The sequence below is a fragment of the Cyrtonyx montezumae genome, unplaced genomic scaffold (assembly GCF_038088225.1).
Source record: "Cyrtonyx montezumae isolate F1298 unplaced genomic scaffold, pur_monq_1.0 scaffold_8, whole genome shotgun sequence".
Taxonomy (NCBI): domain Eukaryota; kingdom Metazoa; phylum Chordata; class Aves; order Galliformes; family Odontophoridae; genus Cyrtonyx; species Cyrtonyx montezumae.
This window is the reverse complement of record NW_027072089.1, coordinates 64,701,670-64,718,565: the sequence shown is the minus strand read 5'-3', so window position 1 is coordinate 64,718,565 and position 16,896 is coordinate 64,701,670. Positions and strand designations below refer to the sequence as shown.

General features: G+C 42.3%; 1 protein-coding gene across 4 annotated transcripts in view; it reads right to left on the bottom strand.

Moving 5' to 3' along the window:
• COBL (cordon-bleu WH2 repeat protein) overlaps positions 1-16,039 on the bottom strand; it is a 146,783-nt gene extending 130,744 nt beyond the window's left edge. For 3 of the 4 annotated variants that reach the window (XM_065751712.1, XM_065751713.1, XM_065751714.1), the window contains exon 1: positions 15,871-16,038. In XM_065751712.1, the coding sequence (XP_065607784.1) occupies positions 15,871-15,914 (44 nt within the window). In that variant the 5' untranslated portion in view covers positions 15,915-16,038. Of the gene's footprint in view, positions 1-15,870 lie in introns of all 4 variants that reach the window. The other variant, XM_065751711.1, reaches the window with a different exon arrangement.
• Positions 16,040-16,896: the final 857 nt, after the last annotated feature.

The window sequence follows — 16,896 nt, the reverse complement described above, 5'->3', positions numbered from 1 at the left end:
GCCAAGTGGTTTTGGGCTGGCATGAAGAGTTTTTGCTCTAAAGCAATGCAGCAGAAGCAGTGGCTGTGAAGGACATGCCAGCAATTCAGCTCAGCAAAAAGTGGGGATGGAGGCTTAAGGGGAGCAAGCAGCTGGAGAAACACGTCAGACAAGGCAGACATGAAAGCATTCAAAATGTTTCAGGGTGTCAGGGATCCTGCATTACACAGGACCTGTGGCAAACCATGTAGTGCAACAGACACAACATCTTTAGGTACAGAACATTTGCAGAGGCTCCCATGCCAATCAGAAGCTTGTAGCACCTTTTAAGGTGCTTTTCTGAATACTCCTCCTCATTGCCCCCTTGCTCCTTTACCCACACCAAGAAAACCAGAATGGAACTGTATAACTCAGGGCTGGCTTAAGTTCTCCCAGGTGTTCTGGTGCTGCACCTCAGTCTACAAAGCATCCATTAATAAAGATTCAAAAACCATGAGGACCCTGGATCCTTACAGTGTATTCTTCCAACAGCTGGATCAGCTGGAAAATTCCACTGCAATTTCCATTAGCAAAAAAAAAAACCAAAAACCAACAACAAACTACCTTTACTTTTACTGATGCCTACTGCATCAGCAGTGTCTAAGTAAACTACTCTTAACAAAAAATAAATAAACCAAAAGATGCACACTGTGAGAGACTGTTCCTTCATTCTGCAGGGGGTTTTGGACTTGGATGGTTTGTTTGTTGCTATTGTATTGTAGCTTGGCCTCACAGCTCCAGAGCTATGTAATTATCTAGCACCTTCCCCAAGGAGCACGACATGGCTGATCAGAAATGAGTTTCTGTGACAGAGCAAGCTGTGATGCAGTCCCCTTTCTTGACAGAAAGCTCCTCACAGCGACTGCTTTAACCAAAGCTTCAAAGGTTACTGAATTTGTCAAAAGTAAGGAGGCATACACCTGGGTAAACAGTGTAACCCCATGTGCTGCTGAGGCTCCACCTGCACAGTCCGATGAGGTCTGTTTTGCAAACTCCTCAGCCAACCTCATGGCTATTAAATGCAGACAGAGCCAAGGGCTGAAGACCACAGCCTCAGGATGAAGAGACAGGCCTTCCAGATTAGCACCCACAATCCCCAAAGATTTGCTTAATTATGATAAATTTAAATTATAAAATTATTTCTCTGTGTTAATAGTTTTTTTTTAATAACCCTCTAATTTATATTAAAATGCTGTATAGCCCAAACAAGTTTAAGGCTTGCAAAGCAGCGGCTACAGTCTCACAAATCACCAATTTCCACTAAAACAATCCTGATGTATACCCATATACAATGTACAGATTTAATCTTGTGGTTGGCTTCTTCCCTGTATATGCAATGGACAGCGCACCACCACAAAATTCAGTGAGGGCAAGACTGAGCTTTGCTATTGCCATCCCACATCACGTGTGAAATTTGGAAGCTCACAAAGTTGTGCAAAGGAGATTAACTTAATCTGGCCAAACACAAACTCTCTGGTTCTGAATATCTAGTTTAGCTTGTGAGGAAAATTATTTTAAGACTCCTGAAGACACACTGGATATGTGTCACCCCCAAGAAAGTGAGCAACATGGAATGAACTTCTGTAACATAAATATACTGTTAAATGCAGAGACCCGTTCTCATGCTTAAACTTGCCTTCAAGCACTAGAAATGGTAACACAGACATCACTTAAAAGCTTCAAAACAAGACGAAAGGCAGAAGAAACTCAGTGCTGCATTGATTCTGCATTTGAGTTAACTACAGAACTTTACAGAGAGCAAAGCAAAGGTGAATTTTTGTTTCAGATTAAAGCCAAAGAGTGTGTGTATACATATATATATATAGCAAAGATACGTGGAACTGTCATTTAAAAAAGTACTGAAACTGGAAAGCACAGAGCAAACTGGTTAACCTTTACAACTGCACATACAAACAGCCTAACTGCTTTCCAAGCATTAGTGTCACCTTGAAGCATCATCTTTCCTAGTGAAAAAGGATCCTGGTAAATCTCTGTATGAGGGAGATACTCATTTCTTTAAAAAAATACTCTGGGAAATAATAATAATAATAATAAAAAAAAGGCTTGTAGCTGCTGTTGGCTGTCACAATGAACTGCCAGCCACCTCTCTTCTCCATCCCACCTGCTGCACAACAGTGCATTCATGCAGTTCCGCAGCTCTGCCAGCAGTACATTATGAATCTCTATCAGAATGGGAGTATTGTCTTGAGGATTTATACCAAGTTACTCTCTTTTTCCATTAAGGCTAACTAGCAGTCATGTGTACAAAAACAGAATAGCAATTCCTCTCCAAAGGGGAATTACAGAATCATACTTCATAATTTCCCTGAAAAATAACTACTAGAGAGTAACTTCCCCCCCCCCCCCCCCCCCCCATCTTGCCATAATAAAACCACCCCCAGGCATGTACCTTGGAACCAAGTAATACTCCATGTTCCTCACACTAAGAGTATTCTACTGCACAGTGAATATGTTCTGTAAGAGCTTCTTCATTCTCTCCAGAACAGGAATGTCTGGAATGGAGGAATATGAGTGACTTAGGTCTCATAAGCGGGCTCCCATCAGAGTAATCTTTACAGTTTGTGGAACTTTTCCTGACATTGTCACTGAAAACTTCCCTGCCAGCCCCAGAGCCTAAACCCTCTCCTGACCTTCACTCAGCACTGGAGTGGAAATAGCAGAAGAGGAGAGCTGACCAGGACACAGCATCTTTGTACATTAAATTGCACTTTTATGTGTGTGTATACATAACTTTATGGGAGTTCACTTGGCACTGTTCTTTCAAAAATCCCAGTCACCATCTCAGAAGATAAGCTCAATCCATTGAGTGCAACCCCAAGGTGGGTGCAGTCTCACTAGGCAGATCACAAAGCCTTTCAGTGTAAATTAGGGCAATAGAACACACGTACTATTTATCTGTCATTTTTCTACCTGTTTATGCATGGGGAAATACAAACATATATACATACATTCATGTAATCATTGGCTTGAGGAGAGACAAAGTATCTCAGTTTTCAGTATAAAGCTGGGATAAAGCTGGATTAGTACTGGCATCCTTTTAACATTGTGTGTTTCCCCATGGGTCTTTTCATATTTTCTACTCGATTTGTAACTAAAATGCAGCTGGCAATCACCTTGCATTTGCAGTCACTTAAAAGTCTCATGATTCCATGCCTAAATAAAGAAGCCTGCCCAACCACAAGCTTGTCCTTTCAATGAAAGCAGGACAAGGAGCCCTCCTCCGCCCCATGATCTGAGTGCCCAGCACCACACAGCTCCTCTGCCGGCTCCGGGCAGCCCACACACCCACACCACATAAGTCCCGGGAAGATCATTTCCCAGTAGACATTTGCAGACACGTTACTAACGATCCAGCTGCTAATTTAGCATCTGCTCATGTTCTCAGGTTACCAGTGGGTACCTCCCCGCCCCAGCAGCCTGCTCTGAATGGGTAGTACTCACGCACAGCATTGCCTCTCTAAAATACAGGGATAAATTTAGAAACGGCCAGCAACTTCACACGGTAAGGCGGCATGCTTCAGATTAAGTAGGTAAATAAAACCCAGTCAAAAGTAAAAAAAAACGACCAAAAAAACCCCACACTTTTCCAGACAACATCTTCTTGATTTAGCCACTTCAAGAAAGACTAGAGGGAGGAAAAAACTTTTTATACTGTAACTTAATCGAGGAAAAAAGATATTTCTTCTCCCCCACCCTTTCTCTAAAAAGCGATTTGCTGCCGTTTATTTGGAGTTTCTTCAATGTGAAACCAAGGTATGCAAGACATGCTACATATATTTACTACATGAAATGAAAAACCTTCTGCTACCACAAGTACATTTTTATTAGACCTGGATTCAGATATTAAAACATTACTTAAAACTCAGATGGAAATGAATCTGCCACCAGAAAAGCTCTGTGCTTTCACTTCAGACTAAGTCTGTGCTGTAGATGAAAAGATCCTACTCTTTGTATGCTCTGTGTCTTCGTTGCACGACTAGAACTGAACTTCATGGCTTATATAATACGCTCAGAAAGTTACACAACATCCACTTGTTTTGATTATTAAGTTCTACAATGAGGTAAAAAGTAATGTTCCGAAGTACTAAACCACCATAACTCTATTCCTGGAATACATACATAGAAATTGAACAACTTAGTAACAAAGAAATTAATGCAATGAAGCAGTAAATGCTACTTAAAAAGGAAAACATTTTTCACTGTAAAAAAACAAGAGCATTTACCTGGTCAGTTCTTTCACTTAAACTGAAATACCATTCTAGTAGAATACATTTATTTATGCGAGCTATAATAACGACAGCACATTATAAATTACAGGCTGATTCAAACAGAGAGGCATACTCAGACATAATAAATGAGTCGATGCCAATATTTAGATCTGCAGCCAGAGGACATATGGCTTGTTATCAATTTTATGTAATTGCAAAGGTGTATATCAAAATACACCCAGGTTGTTTAAAACAACTGGAAGCAGACTGCATTTTTCCCCCTCTTTTTCTGCAGGGCATGAATCCCTGGTTAGACAAGATCAGCATGGAGGCTTGAAAAATGTCAGGAAAGAGGACAAGAAGCAGCTTAAGAAAAAGTATTCACACACCAGTGTGCTTAGGGACATGGTTTAGTGGACATGGTGGGGATGGGTTGAAAGCCCTCAAAGGTTCTACAGGCTGTGAGAGCTCTCAGCCCAATGCTAGCAGGCTGCCAGCCATCTGGGCCACCCAAGTCACCACCTGAGTGGCAGCCCTGTCACAAGTTGTGGTTTGCAGAGGCGACATGAGGGACCATGAAGCAGGGAAAAATCAGCCACAAGACAAGCAGGGATAGCGGTGGTTCCTTCCAGCTCCTTCAAATCCTGGCCCCTGAACAGCAGTAACTTTACTCCAGCTGTAAACCCAAGGATTTCTTTCTACTCTTCCATTACAAATAAAAATTTGCAAGGGAGGCTAGAAAGAATAAGCCTCACCATGAAGGAAATGAAAGTTTTCTTCAAGTTTTCTCTCCATTTGTTCTGAAAACCACAAACACCTAAACTCTACTGATTGCTGAAACCTGCATGCACCTTTGACGCTACCCAAGACAATGACCTCATCTAGAAGTCTACGAGTCTTGTCTCATAGACACAAGGCTATGCAGAATTTCAGATGATTTGGGAGACTGCATCAAATGTCTACGTGGATGCATTCTATACTAGGCAATAGTAAAAGTGAAGTATGCATCTCTTGGCTCTTGCCCTCCACATACACTTTGAGGAACACAAGCCACCTCCCAAATTTTGTTTCAGCTCATAATATTGCTCTTCTCTCCAAATAACTAGAACTTCATCAGAGAACTTTCCACAAGTACAGCAGATTTTACCATCCACAGCTTGCACAATCTTTCAGACTATCATCCTCATAAATCCACTCTGCATTTGTGAGATGTAAATGGCCCAATAACCAATTCTGGAAGGACCAGAATAGCCACAAAATTCTGTAGATGTGCAGACTCCAGAAGCAAAGCTCTCCACCAAAGCATTTCCATTCAATGTTATTCAGTACTTATTATCCAGAGTTTAGTCTTCTCTCTGCAACTCCATGTGAAACAAATACAATTAATTATTCAGAGATAAGCTGAAGTTTTCAAAGAATCCTAAAATAGTTACACGCTTGCTTTTAAATGTCCAGGGATCCTACCAAAGCAATAAGATCAAATAATATACTTCCTTCTAAGAGCAGTAAGTCACCTCAATGGCTGGTACTCACTGAGACCAGCTACACACTGTGCATGAAGCACTAACCTATTCTCATCCTTCCTCAAATCAATACCAACTAGCTATACATATACTAATGACCAGCAACACACAAAGCAGCCCAAAAGAAAGAATTCATCCACTTCCCAAACAAGGCCCATGAGAATATCTCTATGGCTGTTTAACTTACTTAGGAAGAATGGAAGCATTTTTATTATGGTACAAACCACAAGCACTACAGGTGATTCATGAAGTTTTCATTTAATTCAGATCTTCAGTATCCTTGAGTTTTATACAACATTTATCCGGCTGCTAGAAAATAATACTATTTCTACTCTCAGCTGAGTTGATACAGTACAGTTGATCACCATTACACTTACTGGTTTTCTTTCAACTACAGAGTTATGGTACCCTTGGTAAAAGGAAAAAGGAGTGCAGAAAATTAAGAAAAATCTAGACGGTTTTAAGGCGTCAACCTTAAATAATGCTTGGTGAAAGCAATTTAAGACAGGAAAACCCCTGTTGCTGAAATAGAGTTTTGTCTTAATATAAATAATGCTAATTAAAGATTTATAGATATTTGAATACTGTTACACACGTATAGCCAGGTGCTGAACAGAGCATGTGGGGTTTGTTTGCAATCTGAGCTTTCACATGTTTTTCCAAGTAACTCTGCCCAGCCCTTCCTGACCAAGATGGGAAGAGAAATTCAGTCCCCATGCTAGCGACATATCTGTTCCTACAGGCTCAGAATAAAGAACATAGATAATTCATCCAAGATTCATCAGAAGGCTGAATTATGGAAGGCAGCCTACAAAAAAAAATAATAATAAGAGAGTAATAGAATATTGGCCCATGTGAAGAATTTGGGTCACTCTGCATGGTTTGTCTGCATCAGGGGCTGGCACACACAGGCTGCCTAACCATGCGGACATCATGTGCTGCCCAGTGTTCACATTTGGCACCTGAGCTCTGCATGTGGAGACTATTTACATGAACACTGTTCTCTGTACTTTATGTACCAAACAGTGTTATTTATCCAATAATCAGAAAGGTGGGTGGGATTATACATTCAAAAAGATCGACTAAAAACTGCTCATATAGATGTCCATTTGCACACACGTGAACTATCCAGTACTGTTAATTTCTTCCCAGATAAATCTAAGCTAAACTGTAAAATATAGGCAATCTAAGACTTTTATCAGTTCGATACTACACCAAATTAAAAAACAACAACAACGAACAAAACAGAAATTATTCTCAGGTAGCAAATTAGTAATATAAATAATTGGCAATGCAGTGCAAACAGTATTTCTTTCCAAGTAACTCCTTATGAAAATGAATCAGAATGGGGAATTTACGGTGCTTTTCATGGCAAGAAAACCCAAGGTATCTGTATAAACAGGTTTTATACTTCAGGCAGTTTTATATTTGTAAAATAATTTCCCATAGACCTGGATCCCATTTTTAATAGGAGAAAGTATGGAATTTAACCACTTGAATGTAAAGAGATTTCATTCCAAAATAACTATGGCTAATTTGAGAATACACAGTGAAAAACAGTAAACAATGATATGGATGATCAGTCATCTTAAATACAGTTGGCGCAATGTATTGGCAAGTTGTGGGCATTTAAAAAAAATTAAAAATAAAAATGAACACTACCTGGTTCTGTAAAAAGAACAAGAGAGTTAACAGAAACAACTGACCTATTTATCTTCAACAAATTTGAGCAATATATTGTTAGCACTTGAAAGGTCCTTAGCTGTAGAGACCTAGTAGAAACAGCACTCCGAAGTTTATTATCATGCCAATAAAGAAAAACAAGTGGAGTACAAACACAAACTACAAACCAGAGCACCGGTAAAGAGATGTGGGCAGTGAGTACCCACAGCCAGCCCCAATGTGCAAGAAAGACACTGTGCTGGTCTCTCTCCCACGTCTGTGGCACAGCAGCAGATGCAGGGATTTCAGCTGACATGCCCTGAAACAACAGGCACTTGGATGTGCCCTCTTTCCTCCACAGTGAGTGGATCCTACAGATTCAAGCTACTCCACAGCAGCTGACCAAAGCCCCATTCTTCAATATTGCATTAAAAAATCAACCAGTGCTGTGGCTGAGCTTGATTTCCTGGCAGGTGCAAGCAGATTCACCCTCTGCCCCAGCAGAGCCAAACAAATGACAGGCATGGATTGATTGCCCAGCCCTTACTACTGTCTTTGTGCAGAATTATACTGATACACACTGTGATTATTTACATTTTTCTAAAGGCCCTTGTTTGTTTTAAATAAGGGTGGAGGAAAATAGTTTGTTTAAAAAATGGAAAGAAATAGCAAGAAATAATATAGCTGGAGGGTGGGAGGGGAGGCAGGCAGATGAAGACCTCGCTTCTTGATCCTTTTGTCAAGCACTAAAACCTACGTTTATTTACTGCAAAATAAAACTACCAAAAAAAAAGAAGCCACTACTCTGCCATTAATTCTAAAATACACAATTTGTCTTCTTCAGAAAGAAGAATTCTTCTCCAAAGGCATAGTAAATTATCCTTAGAAGACTAATTTTTTTCTTCATGCTTGTGAGATTGATTTGTGATAGTTACAGAATAACTAATTGTATTTTCATGATGGTATTCCCTTGTTTCTTACAAGTTCAAGCAAGAGCTGGAAGGAGAACGCATTTAACTGTATTAACTGCTAAAAAGTTAAAGAGAAAAGAAATTTTACTTTCATTATGAAATAGCTTAATCACCAACATATAATTCCAGGTCTGTGCTTGAGAGTCTCTTTTTAAAGAGTTCTATGCAGGTGGTACAAAAATTGAATTGGAGGCAGAAAAAACTACACTTATTATTTAGAAGTGCAGATTAACTTTTTACCCTCCGAAGTACGCAGTAATTGGTAAAATCCACAAATATCTTGGATTATTGTTCTGTAATTATCCATGTAAAAGTCTTTTTTCATTTCTTTTATATTTTATGTCTGATGCTGGACTCCATCCATCACATGTAGAGTTGTCTTAAAATAGAAAACCCAGGTTTGGTAGGAAGGAAGTAATGCTGCATTAATATACACTCAGGAATAACAGACTCGACATGACGACAGGGTTCTTCAATTTACTAATTTAAGAACAGAATTAAAAATATACTTCAGTCTTAAATTAAAGCTTTCATTTAAGGCTGAATTAAATTGTCAAGTGATGCCCAGACCAAACCCAGCCCAAGTGGTCTTGGGGGATGCCGAGCACATGGCCCATCTCAGGAGGACAGGCAGCAACCCCAGCTGCAGAAAGAGCTCAGGATGAGATGTCAGTCCCACTCTGTCTCACTCTAGGCAAGGAACCACAGCGTTCAGCAGTCCTAAGGAGCAGCAGAGTGGCAGCAAGAAGAATATGCATTGCAAAAGGCACATAGTTATGGACATCAGCCATCAGCACATTATTTCCGTGCGCTGTGCTGCTGTGCATGCTGTTAAGATGACCAAGTGATTCTCCAGTTCAGCACAGGCAGGGAAACAGAGGTAATTAAAGGCAAGCAAAATAAAGAATTGCGTTGATTACAGTATAGCAACATGACCTGACCTAGCTGTAACTGCATGCAGTGAATTTGTAGAACCAGTCTTGGGAAGACCTGAAGCTGTCACCACACCAGGATTTTAATCACGCTGAAAGCCAATGCTTGGTATCCTTCCTGAGGAGAAAGTCTCAGTAACTGAGATTTGTCAGCACAACACAGCACGGTCATCAGAAGACTCTGCAAGCAGTACAATCAGTCCCAAACAGAGAAACAGCTCTGATCCTGAAACTTGAGATGTGTCCCCTGAGAAACCAGAAGTAATTTCTTTGGTATCTGTGAAGGCTTTGGAAAGCATAGGCTAGATACCAAGAGAAGATACTAATATATATATATATATATACACACACACACACACATTTATTTATATATATATAAGGTTGTGTAGATGATGCAAGATTGAGCTCTTTGCAGCTTTGGAGAAATCGACTTTGACTGAGCACTTCCTACATCTGGCAGCTCTCTGTAGACAGCAAGATGAGGACCTCGGCCTGGCCCTTGGAGGACAAGCTCCTCCTCGTATCACTGTGACACCATCTCCGAGCTCAAGTATTGAGGAGAAACCCAGCAGACTCACCCAAAACAAAACAAAAAAAAATTTGCCTTTTCAGAAGAAACAAAAGATAATACACAACCAATATCAAAAAGCTGCATATCAATGTAGATTGTAGCACATATGCTTACTAAAACAATGTTTGAAAATTCAGAAAGCACCTCATCAACCTGCAGTGTTACTCATTTTAAATCTGTGGGTAATTGTGTGAACTAGAAAGAAACTTAATTAATTATCACTTGTGGAAAAATAACAGTTCCACTCTGCTGGCTCAACGTAACAATGGTGTTTTAGTAGCAGTTGATCGGCTCAACCTGTATTTTCATTTAAAAAAACCAACACACAGAGATGGAAAACAGGTGTAGATAATGGAAAACGGTACTGCTTGTTAGCTGTCCTTACTGAAGACGGAAAGGAACACTTATCTGATTAAGTTCTGGACTGGTGCTTGCTGTTAAACTTTACATTATATCTGTATTTAGATACACTGTTTAGATATTAGAACACTGTTAACATAAAATGTAATTCTCATGCTCAAGCTCCATGCCAGCAGTGCAACTTTGCATCTTATCCGCTTATTTTATTGAGCAAGGGAAACTAACTATTAGCACCACAGACCAGAATAGCTCAGTAAGACTGTACTTTCTTCTGCCTCTGGCATCATTACCAGGGCTTGCAGCAGAAACAAACACCTCTTTCAACACAACAGCTTCAGGAATACCATAAGGCTCTTTTTTTTTTTTTTGTCTTTTTACTCAAAATAAAAGGGTCTTTTGGGTGGTCCTGACAAACTTTGTGCAGCAACAGTTAGTGCTGAAACCTTCGTCCCTCCCATGCACAGCAGGTCCTTGTATGTGGCTCTCTGTAAGCTACTTCACAAATGGCCTGGCTGTTGGTTACTTAGGTGAGAGACTCTCCATTACAACTTACCAGGCTGTTACATATATCACCACAACACAGAGAAACTCATAGACCAGCCTTCTAGCTCAGGCACAGCTCAATTGCCTTTAATAAAATAGAATTTATCAGTGTGTTATCGCTTTTTGACTCTCACAGGAAGTGCTACAGTGCCATCACTGGCATGATCTCAGGAGACTCCTGACTCTTCCCATGCAATACACTGCAAAAAACACACTAAATGCACAGCTGAGTTTACTGGATCAGCAGTTATAATTATTACTATTATTATTTTTTTGGTCCATTACTCTCTCCCTGTCTGGAAACTATAGCGATTACAAAGGTGCATTAAGACTCCTTCAGATGTCTTCCCCCTCCCCACATTCCTGATGACAACTGCACAAGCACCCAGTGTCTTATGCAGCTTCTTGGCTCCGGGAATAATGAAACCTAAAAGCTTTCTGGCCAATTCTAAAAGCAGGCACTGGGTACTGTGTGTAGCAGCTATCCTGGCGCTGCCCTGCCACTCAACCTCTGACTCACTCCTTGGCACATCACTGGCATTGTAATGCTGAAACTATGACAACAATACGCTATTCCCAGGATCCCTTATTTAATGATAAGCAGCCCAGCTCATGGGGCAATTGATAGCTCTGGAAATACCCCATATGTTAAGAGGATTAGTATGTGCTGCAACATTCACTATCTGGAAACGCAGCTACTTGTAAAAGATCCTTAAGTCACAAATTTGGGTGGAAACAGAGATAGTAAGCCTTTTTCCACTCCTGGCTTCTAATACGAGATCCAGCTTAGCCCACTAAGCATAAGTAAATTTCTAAAGTCCTTTCAATCTCTTAGAGAAAGCATTGAAGTGTCAAAGCTGTCAATTTTACAGAAATGACAATAGCAAAGCACCACAAAAAGCTGCAGTATGCAGAACATTGACACTGCCAGCAAATCAAGTGTTTGCTGATGCTGAGAGAGTAGCTAAAAGCCGAGCACAGGGGAAGGCTTGTTCAGGCTCTGAATTGGGATTCAGGAGCAGAGAGTTGCTTCCTAAGCTCTGCCACAGGCCTTCTGGCAGCTTCCAAGTAAGCTATGTAAGTATGGTCACACGTCTGCCTGTATAACATGGACTCCCTAAGTCCATTTATTAGAAGAACGTTCTTAGAAAGTCTTCATAAATCTTCTAAAACAATTCAAGTCTATGACAATAGGAGTCTTAATACACACCTGAAACACAATAGATGCTAACTATTACGTACATGTATTCAAGAAAAGTCTAATTCCCTCGTTCCATGGCAAAAAATGCACAAATGAGAATGGTCTAAAATGTAATTAAATCTCCTTTCCCAGATTTTATCCACTGTAGCATTCTGGAAAGACATTGTGATTGGTACAGCTTGCCCTAACAGGGCAGTAAGTAAAATCAGTCCCATCGAAATATAGTGCTTCCCCTGATGTGTACATTTATAAAGGCAGGACATTTGACCATGATGTAAAGTTACAGGAGCAAAAGCTGCAGAAAAAGATGAATCTGGAATTACAGGAAAAAAGACACGAAAGAACAAATGAGACAGCGGAAAGCAGGAAAGGTTCAATTTCATCCAACAGTGCCAGCAGTAGCATAAAAAGCAAGATGAAAAAATACAGAGGATATCCATAAGAAAGAAAATAATGAGAGTTTGGAGACTGGAAAAGTGAGAAAAAATCTTGAATATTCTGGATCATCCAGAAACGACAGACTTTAAGAAGCAGATTTCTAGAACAAAGGGAAAAAAGAAAAATGAAGAAAGGAGAAATGGGAAACCCAATTTCAGAAAGAACAGCTGTTGGAATTGAACCACACTGCCTTTATCTCACCCTTTTGCTTGTTCTTACAATTAGCTCGCTTATCTTCAGCAATCCTGAGATACTAGTCATAACTGAAAATACCTATGTTTTGCAGGTCAGTAGTCATGTTCATACAGAGGTGCAAAATACAGTAAAACCCGCCCTATTTCAGTTTACACAATAGGGAGCATAATTCTGTTACTCTTACATGACTTTTTTTTTTTTTAATATGATTTTTGTCTACTGATTCAAGAAGTAGTTTGAGTTCTAATTACTTGTGAGAGAAGGACACTACCAACAACATGCATACTCATAAGAATGCCACCTGAATCCTGCCAGAGAGCTGTACAGACAAACCAGAGCACAGCATGAAGGATAACACTAGAAGTAGTTGGGCAGTGAAGGAACTGCCAACACAAGAACCCTACTTTTTCCACCATGCTACATATGATGACATGCAGTCATCATTCTTTGCTATCCAGCACTCATGTCTCTCATAATACAAAGTAGGTGAAATGCTAACATGAAAAATGGGAAATTTTCAAGATTAATTACATGGCTGTTTCTGTATACCTTAAATTTTGTAACATCTGAATGTCAGAAATGGTTATGGCATAAGCTATTTTATGCTGACATTGACACAGATGCTATGAGGACAGTAGGTCTCTCCAGGCTTTTCCATACAATGATCACAAATAATATGCTAAAAACTGATTTTTTTTTCAATTTTTATTTTATTCTTTTTTAATTTGGATGTACAATTTCACAAAGCAACTTGCTTAAGGCACAGAATAAAAGAAGAAGGCTTTAGCAAATTTGGATGTGTGACTTATGCTTCACCCAGGGGTTTACTTTTCCGAGTTCGGCATGTAACGTCATTGCTGCTTCACAGCCTTTATCTGACTTACACGGTCACATTGGTCCAGTAGATAAATCACTCCAAAGCAGGTGTGCTAGCATGTGCCTCTATTTCTGATAAGATCCTGTGAGGCAGGGCAGGAGTCCACAGTATGAGAAATAAAGGTTCTATCCTAAGAAAGCACCCATACAATTTGTTTAATATAGACACTTCTTTCACCTATGCTGCAGGTTGTAGAGCAAGCTTCTGTGCTCAGCATCGCAGCACAGGAAAGTACCTGTACACCACGGGAACCAGTGGGAGTTGGCAATACTTGCACTTGTAGGGGACAAAGCTCTGCCCTTTGCAAGACCTGACCCCGCACGTCCCCATTTTAGGCTTGAGTTCTCTATGCCACTTACGATCACTATATGACAATTTTTCCATGTTACAGCCAGTAAAGTCATCAGTTGGATGTTCAGGAGATGCAGAGGCTGCTTCTTCTCTCTCCCTACCAAACTAACACAGCTGTATGCACCGAGGCAGTAGGTTTTCAACAAGTGTTTCTCCCTTTTCCAGTCATGCTCTCATAGCACGACTACAGAACAAATCCCATATTCCACTACTAGTATTCAACGCTTTAAATTCGTGTTCATAACCTAAAATAAGTGTAATTAAGTAAGGCATTATGGACTTGATAAAGCTTTACAAAACTTTTGTCTAGCCATTAGCATTAATAAGATTCTTCAGATTGATGTCCACAGTTATTCTCCAAACATAGCAACAGGAAAAACCCTGCAGCAATGCCACAAACAGCATCTTCTTCTTTGTCATTTAAGACAAAAGCAAAAACAAAAACCCAACAGCTTCCTACTTTTAAATGTGCAATTCTTAGCAGCTGTGCCACAAACACGTGCAGCCAATTTATCCATGCAGAGCTGCTGGACTCTACTAAATGATACATTAAATCAGATCACTGTTTAACAAGGGAAACTCTTAACATTACTGTTAATGATTTACACAGAGACAAAACAGCTCTCCCTAAATTTTGTTAAAAATTATAGAGCTGGAGTCATTTTAACCTCTTGCTTTCAGAACTGCCAGATAACTCAGTCAACGAGCTGGGAACGTATAGTGCAGTTCTGCTGCTGCAAAAGGAACACATTTCTGCCACAGTCATGTAAAAATCTGCGTACCCAGACAAGTTCTATAGACACTGCTGACATCTGGATCCCTATGGGAAGCAACAAGGACAGACAAAGCTGTTCTCTTGCTGTGTTTTCCTGGTCAATTTCCTCATAGAACGAATAAAAGCTAATTAGGGAGCAAACATCCATTGATTTCCAATACTGACACTGGAAATTCAGAGAATTACATACTGCTAAATGAAGCCTACAGCTAACTGCATGGGCACATCCAGGCTGAGATTCTACAGCTTCCAAGGAAAAACAGGAGTACTTCAGCTCTTAAATGAACTCAGGGCAGGCAGTGCTTGAGTACAAAACAGCTCTACCACCAGCATATTGCCATACAATATCCCCAGTGCAGTGTGACCTTAGGGTAGATTTCTGCTCCTTGAGCTACGCTGGAAGTTCACCAACTGAAGTTAATGCACTTACAGCAACTTCTGCCCGTCCTTACAAGATCCATCTGCTCGTGGAACCAGCTCCACGCTCACAGAGATCAAACTGGTTGTTTGCGAGTTCTATTCGATATACTGCTGAGCTCTGAGATGCACAAACAAGCAGCTCTCTCATTCTACATTCTAACAAAACTCCGGATACCCAGCAAACAGACTTTAATCAGCATTACGCAGAGATGAGTGCTTCTTACTCTTCAAAGCACACGAAGAGAAAGCCAGCAGCCCTGCTTCCCAAGTCCAAGAAACATTACAGTTGTTACTGCAGCATCTTGGCATCTTCACCCACTGCCCCCTGTTCTAATTTTGAGTCTCGTACTACAAGACTTCCCATCAAATAAAGACGGAAATGAAAGATTACAAAAAACAACAACAAAAAACTACGTTATCCCTCAAGCACGCACTTTAAAGTTGCTTTTTGTTTAATTGAGTCGATGACATAAATATTGGAGCTCCGAACAAACAAACAAACAAAAAAGCTTCAGAACCAACCGCAGCCCTCCTCGGTGCGAGCAGGCAGCGTGAAGCCGAGCAGCAAACTGCCCCGAGCGGTCAGCACAGCCCTAAACTTGCCACGCTCCCGCTCCGACCGAAGCGATCTCACCTCGCTGCCGCTCCCTTACCGGTCGAACCTCCCGACCCGCCCCTACCACCGGGGCCACCCGCTCGGCCCAGCGGCCCTGAGCCCGCACTCCGGCTCGGCGGGGCCCCGGCACCTGCCGGCAGCGAGGGCGGCCGCTCGAAGCCCGAGGCCGGGGTTCGGGAGCGGCTTACCCGCTGGGCGGCTTGCCGGCCGCGGGGCGGACGAGGGTCTCCATGGGCGTCCCGAAGGGTCCCGGCGCGATGCGAAGCGAAGGTCGGAGAGGAGCGGTGAAAGAGAGGGCAGCGAGTGAGGAGCGGATCCCCACGCCCGCACGCTTTCCCCCCCTCTCCCCACCCCCCCGTCCCGGCCGCGCTCCCGCAGCCGCTGGCGGGGCGGGGAAAGGGCAAAGTTACCGCTCCCCGCTTCGCGGCGGGCGGCACTCCCGGCCGGGGGCGGGAGCCCGGCGGGGCGGAGGGAGGGAGTGCGGCGGCCGCCCCCGGGGCAGGCACGGGCGCACCGCGCACGCGGAGCCGTTTCCATGCGAGCGCCCGGGACAAACACAAACACGGCCGCCCCCGCAGCCCACGCACCGGCGGTCCGGCTCAGAGGCCTCTGCGGGGTGACATGGGGGACGCGCCCCGTCCTTTCAGCCCACGGCGCCGGGCGAGGCTGTCACCCCGCTGCGTGCACTTTGAAGCCTCAGGGTGCTGCGTCGGCCGGCAGAGCAACTGTTATCCGTGTGCGTGAAAGAGAAGCTGGCTGGGGACTTGTGTGACCGCAGGATGTGCTCGCGCTCCGACGCGTCTCATTTTGGGCGCCCTGGCCCCTTGTCATGGATTTCAGCAGTTCCTCAGCTTCTCTCCGAGCCTCTATGTTCACGGGTCGTGGTGGCAGATGGGCCAAGCCACTGCCAAGGCAGGGAGTGGGAGCGCTGAGCACAGAACGGGATGAAACCCCATCACAGGTGTGAAGGAAGGGGAGATGCCTTAGCCCTCCCCATTTGATCCGTGAGAACTCTCCTCACCTCCTGGCAGATCAGCAAAAGTTGAGAGCACTGCTTTCTATTTCCTCCTCTCCATCCCTGTCCTACAGAGAGGGCTTGGGGGTGAGTCAGGCAGCTGGGCATCCTGCTGTAGGGAATGAAAAATAAATTCTGCAGGATTTTCAAGCATTACAGATCTCTGATTTCCCCGTTAACGTGGCTAAAAGTTCATTGA